This window comes from Emydura macquarii, unplaced genomic scaffold (assembly GCF_026122565.2).
Source record: "Emydura macquarii macquarii isolate MOO-44397 ecotype Brisbane River unplaced genomic scaffold, CSIRO-AGI_Emac_v2 contig_3517, whole genome shotgun sequence".
Taxonomy (NCBI): Eukaryota; Metazoa; Chordata; order Testudines; family Chelidae; genus Emydura; species Emydura macquarii.
In genome coordinates, this window is record NW_027133654.1 from 7342401 (window position 1) to 7352941 (window position 10541).

Below are 10541 nucleotides of genomic sequence, written 5' to 3' on the forward strand. Positions count from 1 at the left end.
GAAGTATTTCTCCAAACCAAGAAAGCAGTTTCAGGTTCTTTTTTCAGTTTAAATATGGACACCAAGACCTTTTTTCAATATATTTAAAAACTAATTTTGAAGCACTATTATGTGAAATAACCCTCTTCATTATTTAAAGTGGCATAACCTTTTTTCTCCCTAAAGAGTCCCCAGTTAAAAAGAATAGGACGAATGTGTATAGAGTTTTCAACTCCAGGAACTGAAATAAATCATGACATAACCAACTCCAGTGGGGCGTGGCAGAATGACTGATGATTTAATGCTTCTTGAAGTTTTTGGTTTCCTTCCACAGGGCATGGTTTTAAAAATAAACAAAATGAGGTAAAATAAATTAAATTTATGTACACTTTACATACACTCTGTGTCACGTGGAGTTTGCAGCAACCGTAACAGAAATTGTTACAAAATAGAAAGTTACATGGCTGTTGCAGGTATTCAACAACCTACAACTTACAACATTGTCATCCTGAGAGTGGTTAGCATAGTGATCATGTAAACATGCTTAGAAGCATTTACGGTGGACAATGGATGGGCCGGCTTCATCGTATTCCTGTTTGGTGATCCACATCTGCTGGAAGGTAGACAGGGAAGCCAGGATAGAGCCACCAATCCAGACAGAGTACTTACGCTCAGGCGGTGCAATGATCTACAGGAGGAAGCAGAGCTCTGATCAGTAAACAAACCAACCATATTTGGGCACACAAAACAGAGGAAACATGTTATCAATGACTATATTTAACTACAACAACATGTTAAGTGAGGTGGAATAGCATTTTCTAAAGAAGGAGAGTCAGATGCCCCCACATTTGAACTGATCTCTTCAAAGCACTTTGCAAACAGAGTAGTGCTAAGTATTATATATCATTCTGTTGTACTTGTCTGAAAAGAAGTCTTATTTGAATATACGAGTCAATAATCCCTATAGTCAAACATACCTTGATCTTCATTGTGCTTGGAGCCAGAGCTGTGATCTCCTTCTGCATGCGGTCAGCAATACCAGGGTACATGGTGGTACCACCAGACATGACATTGTTCGCATACAGGTCCTTCCTGATGTCAATATCGCACTTCATGATGCTGTTGTAAGTTGTCTCATGAATACCAGCAGATTCCATACCTGGTGACATGAGGAGATAAAGGAATAGAAAGGTAAGTGCACTCACTAATCTCTCCACTTCACTGGGGAATTAACACTGAAGGGAAGGATATCTTTGGAGAGAGAGGATTATATACCAATGAAGGATGGCTGGAAGAGGGTCTCTGGGCAACGGAAACGTTCATTGCCAATAGTGATGACCTGCCCATCAGGCAATTCATAGCTCTTTTCCAGGGAGGAGGAAGAAGCTGCAGTTGCCATCTCATTCTCGAAGTCCAGAGCCACATAGCACAGCTTCTCCTTGATGTCGCGCACAATCTCACGCTCAGCTGTCACAGGGAAAAACAAGGTTTTAGAAGGCTATAACAGGAGAAAGAGGAGCAAAGCAGCACAGCCAGAGGTCAAGGGGAACAGGGAGGGGCTCCAAAAGAGCATGCCTGCATATTTTCTGCCCCGGGGAAGGGTGTGCAGAGTCTGTCAACAACATGAACAGAAGGGGGAGAAATCAAACCATGGTCCTTGATTTTCAACATGGAACATCAGATCCAGCGTTTTATATTGACTATACCAAACAGGACCACCCTGAGTAAATACCAGGCTCAGTTTGTGTCTATTAAGTACAAACCATGATGATTAGCTGGCAAGTACCTGAATACAAGTGCCCACTGCACTGAGTGGTGACAGCGTGTCGTTAGTCACACAAAGGAGTGCATCTCTGCAGGATTTGGCCACCCCCATGAAGGCTAAACAAGACAGCCTTGAGTGTGACTGTTGTGTGCTGCTGATCAGAGGTGGTGGGCGAGCAGGCTCCACTTACCAGTGGTGACGAAAGAGTAGCCACGCTCTGTCAGGATCTTCATCAGGTAGTCAGTGAGGTCCCGACCGGCCAGGTCCAAGCGCATGATGGCATGTGGCAGAGCGTACCCCTCATAGATGGGCACGTTGTGTGTGACACCATCACCAGAGTCCAGCACGATACCTGGGAGGGGGTGGGAGAGTGAGTGAGACCAAGCACCTCGCTGGACCGACACGAGGCACGGCTGGGGAAATGGTCCCAAGGGAAGGAGGCTCTCCTGGGGAAAGGGACAGGCAAAGTTTGGTTTTACTCGTGGCAACATCAATTTAAGGGAGAATGGGATGCCTGCTGTGGGCAGGGGGTTTCATGTCTCAAAGAGTCTATGCCAATAGACGAGTACCCTTCCTGGTTGAGGGTGGGTGTTGGCTTGGCTCAAGGTGGCTGCCCCTATGCCAGTGGGCGGGTGCCTCCCTGGGTGCGGGTAGGTGCTGCCAGAGATCCTGAGAAGGCCCATTACCCTCACTCACCGGTGGTACGGCCAGAGGCGTACAGTGACAGCACAGCCTGGATGGCCACGTACATGGCGGGCACATTGAAGGTCTCAAACATGATTTGGGTCATCTTTTCACGGTTGGCCTTTGGATTGAGTGGGGCTTCAGTGAGAAGTACTGGGTGCTCTTCTGGGGCAACGCGAAGCTCGTTGTAGAAAGTGTGATGCCAGATTTTTTCCATGTCGTCCCAGTTGGTAACGATACCATGTTCAATGGGGTACTTCAGGGTCAGGATACCTCTCTTGCTCTGAGCTTCATCCCCCACGTAGGAGTCTTTCTGACCCATACCCACCATGACACCCTAGAGAGGAACAAAAAGGGGGGGAGGGAGCAGGGGGCTTAACATCTCTCTGGGGGAGGAAGGTGAGTCACATGCTATCCACCCTGGGGAGCAACAGCCAGCCGATGACAGAAGATGAGCAGGCTCCTAAATCACAGGGCACAGCGAGGGCAAATCCAGCCCATTGTAAGAGCGGCCTCTGTAGTACAGGTGTGCCTGCATGGAGCACAGAGCGCATTCGTGGGGCATAGATCATGGCATCTAGGCTAGTCTGATGATGGGAGAAAGGGTGATGGGGGCATATTTGGTGTAACACAGGCAGTGGTAGCAGAGCTGGCATATAAATTACTCAGTCCCATTATGGAGGTGGGGGTCAGCCCCTCTCAAGTGATTAGGGACTTTCCCCAGAAAGAAGGTGGTCCCTCAGGGGATGGATTTTAAGCACTGCCTCTGTGAAGCGGCAGTCCTGGCTCTGCACACCAAAGGGGCAGGGCTAGAAGACAGGGCATTGTACCTGATGGCGAGGGCGGCCCACGATGGAGGGGAACACAGCCCTGGGAGCGTCATCCCCGGCAAAGCCAGCCTTCACCAGGCCGGAGCCGTTGTCGCATACAAGCGCGGTGGTCTCATCCTCATCACACATGGTGTCGGCTTTCTGGGGAAAGCAAGAAAATCAAACCACTGTAAGAGCTGATGAGGCACAATGTAATGCAGCAGCAGTCCCACCACTCATGATCCACAGTCCCAGAGATGCTGGGCCCTCCCCTCCCACAGAAGGTGAAGGGGTGAACTGGATCATGGCTTCAAAGAGGGGCTGCAAGGGCCAATGGGCACTGGCTTTGTTTTTTTAAAAAAAAACTCCTATGCTACTTTAAAGTGGTTAATTCAAAATCACATTTTAAACCCAAAGTAGAGCCAACCTTCCCCAGCCCCCAAATGTAGAATTCTAGTTTAAATCTTTATGCCACATAGTACAGGTTATAGAACGCTGTAGATTAGCTCAATGAACTAATCCACCACATCCTCAATAAACTGCAGTCTCTATTACTTGAGAGTCATTTGATCCTGTTTTGAAATTGTCACCATGTAATCTGGTAATTTTAATACAAACGTTTAAGATACATACAGTAATTGTATGGGGGGGGGAGAGTAAAAATTGTAACCCTATAATCATCTCTCATTGATTTAGAAATCTCATCCAACTGGAACCCAAGGTAAAGTAGGCCATAGCTCACAAGACTATTTAGGAGAAGTAATTGTAAACCTTTGCCAGGATAACAATAACAAGCCAGGGGTTTAAAATAAAAGCCAGGCACTTTGATTCAATAGTGTGGCACAAACTGAAGAATAAGAGAAAGGAGAGTAAGAGAAATTACTTTTCAGATAGATATTTAAGGATTTTAAAAGTTGGCAGCAATAAAAGTGCTGGTTTCAGTTGCAGGGAATTAAGAAGATGTCATGTAAAGATAAAGTAATCCAAGCTCAGGTATCATCATCATCATCATCTCAGCTGCTACAAATAGTCAAAATATATCGTCCTGTGCTTTGACTTAATTCTTTGAATAACCAAATCTGGATTTCAGAGATTAGAGTTGGAAGGGACCTCAGGAGGTCCTCTAGTCCAAATTTCACCCTCCTTGGGCTAGGAGAGAAGAGGAAGAATGGCTCGCCAGGCGCCACTTCAACTATGTCCCTTTTCTTGGGGAGTTAGCACTATGTTGGAAGGAGAGTTACTATAGCTATTCAAAGCGTGTCTGCTCCCAGTGGCTCTGAGAAGCTCCAGGGGAGTGTAACCGAGCTGGCCGGCAGTCCCGCTAAGAAAGGCTCGTTTCTCGCTGCCTTGGGACCGATCCGAGCTGGTTCACACAGGGATGGGATTGGATCGGATCGGATCAGATCATCCCCCCGCCAGCTGCAGCAGGGCAGCGTCGCGCCCCGAGCCAGCCCCGCTCTCTGCGGCGGCCGGAGGGAGGCTCCCTCCCGGGGATTGGTGCTCGGGTAGGAGGGCTTCGCCCAGCCCCGCCCCGCCGCGGGCTCACCTGGGTGGCGGGTTGTCCTGACTCTCAGCTCCGGGTCCGGCCGCTCGGCGGAGACGCTCCTTTGCAAGCTCTGCAGCTCGGGTGCTGCCCGGCCGCGGGAGGTTTTTATAGAGCCGCCGCCGCTCCCTCCGCCCCCGCCGGCCGCAGGAATGTCGCCCCGGCTGTCTCCATATTTGGGTGTCGGGCACCGAGCGAGCCCGGCCGGAGCCCCCCAGGCCGGCCGCGGGGCTGCCCAAAGAAGGCGCTGCTGGCCCGGGCCCAGGGACCACAGGCCGGGCCGTATAAGGAGAGTCTGCCGGGCCCCCGCCTCGGGCCGGGGGAAGGGGCCGTGTCCGAAATAATCCCGACCCCGCCATGCCCAGAAAGGAGAAAGCAGCGGGGCTGCCGGGCGGGGGGGAGCCCGCAAAGCCGCAGGTTCGGAGCCCGGCTGGGGCCGGGAGCAACCGAGAGCAGGGCCGGTGGGGCGATCGGGGGCAAGGGGCTCGGCCACTGACACCTGCAGGAGCTGAGCAGCCGCTACCTCGCCCCCGGGGACACACGCTCCAGGCAGGCCCTGCCTTGTGCAAGTCACTTGTGCCCCCGCCCGTTTCTGCAGAGCCCCCCGCCCCAGCACACACACACACGCTTTGATCCCGGCCCAACGCACCACAGCCTGGCGAGCCACGTCCAGTGATGTAAGTGGGCCCTTAAGTGGGTCATTTGTCAGAGACATGCCCGGCCCGCTCAGTGGATGGTGCTTTCTAATTAACATTCTCCACCCCAGGGGAAAGGACTGGGTCAGGGGGCCCAAGTGTTTTTGTTTTAATCACGGTTGATTTCACCTCTTCCTCCCCCTCTTTGTGGGTAGAAAAACATTGCCCAGCAGCAGTTTTTGATCATACAAAATGCTGTGCAAAATCAGTTTTATATATAGAGGATGATAAAGATCCACGTTCCGGCTAGGTGCCAGAGTAGGCTGGACAGTTCCCATACACAGTGGGTCTGCTGTACTTTATGCTATTTATACCCCTGATAGAGCGAGATATATATATTTTAAAAAAAAAAACATTCTCAAAGGATTTGAATCTACTTATGGTCATGTAGAGGCTTAATGGTCGTTTTTGGGTTGGGGGAGGCTGGAAGTACAGTTGACAGTTGTCCAAGTTCTGTTCAAATGGGAAGTGGCACAGCTGCTGATGGGAGAGAATGGGAGTCAATGGATAGCTTAGCAGGACAGATGTGGTACCACAAGTTAGTGGGAGAGAGAAGCAGCCTCACTTGGGAGCATGGTAACAATCTACTTTTCCAAAGCACTTAATGGACACAGATGCTGGAAGGAATCAGTAGACTCAACAGATGTTTGATCTACAGAAGTCTGTGAGGTAGATCGTGAAATAGCCTGGTGTAGGCTCTTTCTTTATATACATTTAGGACGGGGAAACTGCTCCTAAATTTCATGTTGATAGTTTCAACAACCAGCAAGATATGATAGATATGTCATTAACAAAGGTCTCCCTGCATCCACCACAAACAAGAGTTACCGAAGAGGAGAGGTTTGTAACTTTTATTTGCTTGTCGTTAAATTTAAGGTAAGGGTCACAGAACAGGATTGTTTAAATACCCATTCAATTCTTGTACAGTTCTTTGCCAAACTAGGGAAGGGTCGGTTCTTCCTCCATACAGAGGAACTGTATTCATCACACCAACGAATAGATTTAAGAAGGGGAAAAACATTTAGAAAAATAACAGATTATGTGTAGGTAAGAAGGGGAGTTAGCACAGAAGAGACTCTAAAGCTGAAAAGGAAACAAACAGTAGATTATGATTTACTTATGATGAATGCTCCTCTCATACTTTCATTTGACCTATAGTGGACTTGTTTCATATTAGCAAAATCTTTAAAGCCCACAGATTATTTCATTTGATCTGATTTAAAGATGCACATGAAAAAGAAATGCCAAGGGTAATGGGGGATGCCTGTTACAGAAACCGTTCAAGAAATACTGGTCCTGGGAAAATTTATTCCAGTGATTATTTCTAATACCAGAAGTCCGCTGTAGATTTAATCACTAGCTGGTGGATGCTGATGCACTCCAACTGCAGTTATGAACTGTACCCGTTATTGACCTGCTGAGTTCTGATTGGTTTAGAATACAAACTTGCTGTGACACTCAGAACAGCTCATCCATAAAAGTTTGTAAGGGGTATATTAGTCTTACTGATAAACTGCCTCTAACTGGATGAAAATACTCTATCGTTAAATAAAGAGGAATTAACTCTTCCAGCCATGCTCTGACTGAGCAGAGATTCCATTTGGCATAGGTGAAAGACTTTCTTTAGAAATTCCTGTTAATTAGAAAGAAGAATCAGGTAAAGGAGATGAAGAAAGCAGGTCTGGTTTGTAGCAATTGACTGTGGAGAAATTAGGATAGGAATGGCGAAAGGCAAATCTTCCTGAAAAAAGACAACTAAATTATGGGGTAAAGAAAGACGTGCAAAGAGGAAGTCTCTGTGCCAGGAACACTGTGAAGGAGAAGGCATTTTCTGCAGTTGGATTTCCCCAGCTACAAGACAGAACAGCAAGGCTTATCTGAGGACCGATGACTCTAACATTTAATCTTTGCGACTCCTAATCTGGCAACTCTCTCCTTCACCTCTGGCTGCATCCTATGTCTTTTTGCTGCCACTTTCCATCTGTGCTTTCTGCCCTGCTACTGTCTTAAAGCAAGCTGGTAAAAAAAAAGATTAACTTTTTTCCTGCAATTTTTTTCTCCTCTTCAGTCTTCCACAAAACCTGTTGCCTAAAACTGAACATACATAAATGCACCATAAAGAGAAACTAATTTTCCTTAAGATTTTAAGGAATCACAGTAATCACATTAGTAATCAAAGATATTGAGAAAGATGCTCAGCAGATTAAAGTATAGATGAGTTATTTCATCAGAGATGTATTTGTACTCCAGCTATCCATATGTGTTGGCACAAACCCTGCTTAAAATATTAACAGTAGAAGCATTGTCAGTGACCTTTTGATAAAAAAAGGTCATGGACATATACCATTTTGATTTTCCTATAACAAATCTCAGGGTATCTCAAAATGATACTATAGCTAAGTATGATTAATAGCAATTCAATACAGACAAATGCCTGGTGGCAATATTAATTTTCCACATAAAAGGCCATTTCCCCTGAATACATTCTCCAGGATTAAAACCTAGGATACGCATGAGGAGCTAAACCAATATTTATTTTTCAGTGCTCAGTCACAATAGTGACAAGTCAGTTCAAATTCCAGCAATAAGAGCAGGGCGAGAGTAAATCTGATCTCCGAAGTGGAATGTCCAATTTCTTCCGCTTGCCTTGATGCGAATCACAACTTCACGTTTCTTTTATGTATTTTTAATATTATTATATAATCTTTCCCACTATTCTTAAACTTGTGATTTTTTAAAAGTGACAGGTGGGGGCTGGACCTTAAAATTAACTACTCTTACCCTATGCAAGGAAATAAATGCTTAATATATTTTTTAATTATAAAATTTATGTAAAAATACCCCCAAAACATTTAAGAACATTTTCTCCCCCATTTAAAGGGTTAACCCCACAGCTAACTGAAAACTTTCTTGTAGGAACAGGTAGTAGTCTATACTTATTGCAGCTGTTCCCCTTTATTGCAATTTTTTTAGATCTGTTATGCAGCAAAATAGGCTACCCATGATATTCATATACAGTGCTAAATGAAGAGAACGTCTGTGCCACTATTTGAGAGAAGCATATAAGAGAGTGGTCATCATAAAGAGCGTTATTTTGTTTTAATGGATAGATTATCCGAAAAGATTGGAAATAGGAGCAAACAGATAACAAAACTTAACCGTGCAACTCTTGTAACATACACATTGAACCCTCTCTGCCCTAATGAAAGCAGATCTCCGACAGGAATTGGTGGGCATTTTGACTGCATAGAATATAAACATAACAGCCACATCAGGTCAGACCAATGGTCCATCTAGCCCAGTAGCCTGTCTTCCGACAGTGGCCAATGCCAAGTGTTTCAGAGGGAATGATTAGAACAGGTAATCATCAAATGATCCATCTTGTCAGCTATTCCCAGTCTCTGGCAAATAGCAATCCCTTCCTATCCTGGCTAAAAGCCAATGATGGACATATCCTCCATGAACTTATCTAGTTTTTTTTTTTTTTTAATCCTATTATAGTCTTGGCCTTCACATCCTCTGGCAAGGCATTCCACAGGTTAACCATGTGTTGTGTGAATACTTCCTTTTCTTTTTAAACCTGCTGCCTATTAATTATTTCATTTGGTGACCCCTAGTTTTTGTTATGCGTAAATAACACTTCCTTATTTACTTTCTCTATATGTCATGATTTTATAGACCTCTATCATGTCCGCCAAGTTGTCCGTTTTCCAAGCTGAAAAGTCCAAGTTTTATTAATCTCTCTTCATATGGAAGCTTTTCCATACTCCTAATCATTTTAGTTGCCCTTTTCTGTACCTTTTCCAATTCTAATACATCTTTTTTGAGATGAGACCAGATCTGCACACAGTATTCAAGATGTGAGTAGTGCCATGGATTTATGAAGAGGCAATATGATATTTTCTGTCTTATCTATCCTTTTTCTTAATGATTCCCCCATTGTTAGCTTTTTTTTTTTTTTTTTTGGACTGCTGCTGCACATTGAAAGCCTTGTCAAAGGCCTTCTGAAAATCTAAAGTACACTATAACCACTGGATCACCTTTGTTCACATGCTTGTTGACCCCCTCGAATAATTCTAGTAGATTGATGAAGCATGATTTCCCTTTACAAAAACCATGTTGACTCTTCCCCAACAAATCATATTCATCTATACATCTGATAATTCTGTTCTTTATTATAGTTACAACCAATTTGCCTGGTACTGAAGTTAGGCTTACCAGCCTGTAATTGCCAGGATTGCCTCTGGAGCCTTTATTAAAAATTGGTGTTACATTAGCTATCCTCCAGTCATCTGGTACCAAAGCTGGTTTAAATTATAGGTTCCATACCACAGTTAGTAGTTCCATGATTTCACATTCCAGTTCCTTCAGAACTCTTGGGTTGATACTATCTGGTCCTGGTGACTTTAGTTTAATTTAGGAATTTGTTCCAAAACCCCCTCTCTAATGATACCTCAATCTGGGATAGTCCCTCAGATTTGTCAGCTAAAAAGAATGGCTCAGGTTTGGGAATCTTCCTCACATCCTCTGCCATGAAGACTGATTGCAAAGAATTCATTTAGTTTTTCCGCAATAAGGTTATCTTCCTTGAGCACTCCTTTAGCATCTTGATCGTCCAATGGCCCCACTGGTGGTTTAGCAGGCTTCCCACTTCTGGTTCTTTTATGGTCTTCCTAATTATATTTTTACCCTTCATTTGCCTCAATAGGATTTAACTTCCACTTTTTAAAAGGATGCCTTTCTGCCTGTAACTGCTTCTTTTACTTTTTTTTTTTTTTTTTTTAAAAGCCATAGTGGTACTTTTTTAGTCCTCTTACATTTTTTAATTTGGGATATACATTTAACATGAACAAGCACGTGCTAAGGAACAATAATCTAGTAATCTTGACCTTTTCAAATTTTCTATTGACATAATGAACATATTTAACATTCCTAATATCAGAATATTGAACTTCAGTTTGACTATGTAAGTTATTAAAATAGGTTTTTTAATCTACTATATACATCTTAGTGCTGTACAGATCCTCAAATGAAAGGTACTGTATCAATGCAAAGTACCTTTTATA

At 44.5% G+C, this 10541-nt stretch overlaps 1 protein-coding gene across 1 annotated transcript; it reads right to left on the reverse strand.

Annotated features, from left to right (window-relative positions):
- Positions 1–251: 251 nt before the first annotated feature.
- On the reverse strand, positions 252–4866 carry ACTA1 (actin alpha 1, skeletal muscle). Its single transcript, XM_067535910.1, has 7 exons — positions 4784–4866; positions 3259–3399; positions 2441–2765; positions 1935–2096; positions 1255–1446; positions 957–1138; positions 252–667 (listed from the first exon to the last, which is right to left on the reverse strand). Exons 2-7 carry the CDS (start codon positions 3385–3387, stop codon positions 524–526), a joined length of 1134 nt encoding a protein of 377 aa, XP_067392011.1. The 5' UTR covers positions 3388–3399; positions 4784–4866; the 3' UTR covers positions 252–523.
- Between the last annotated feature and the right edge of the window lie 5675 nt (positions 4867–10541).

What these genes read in the sequence shown, in the direction of transcription:
- ACTA1 (XM_067535910.1), bottom strand. Translation starts at nt 3,387, where the DNA reads ATGTGTGATGAGGATGAGACCACCGCGCTTGTATGCGACAACGGCTCC. An exon ending in TGGGCCGCCCTCGCCATCAG is followed by an intron (nt 2,766 to 3,258) that starts GTACAATGCCCT and finishes GTTCCTCTCTAG; the next exon opens with GGTGTCATGGTGGGTATGGG. An exon ending in CAAGCACAATGAAGATCAAG is followed by an intron (nt 668 to 956) that starts GTATGTTTGACT and finishes TTCCTCCTGTAG; the next exon opens with ATCATTGCACCGCCTGAGCG.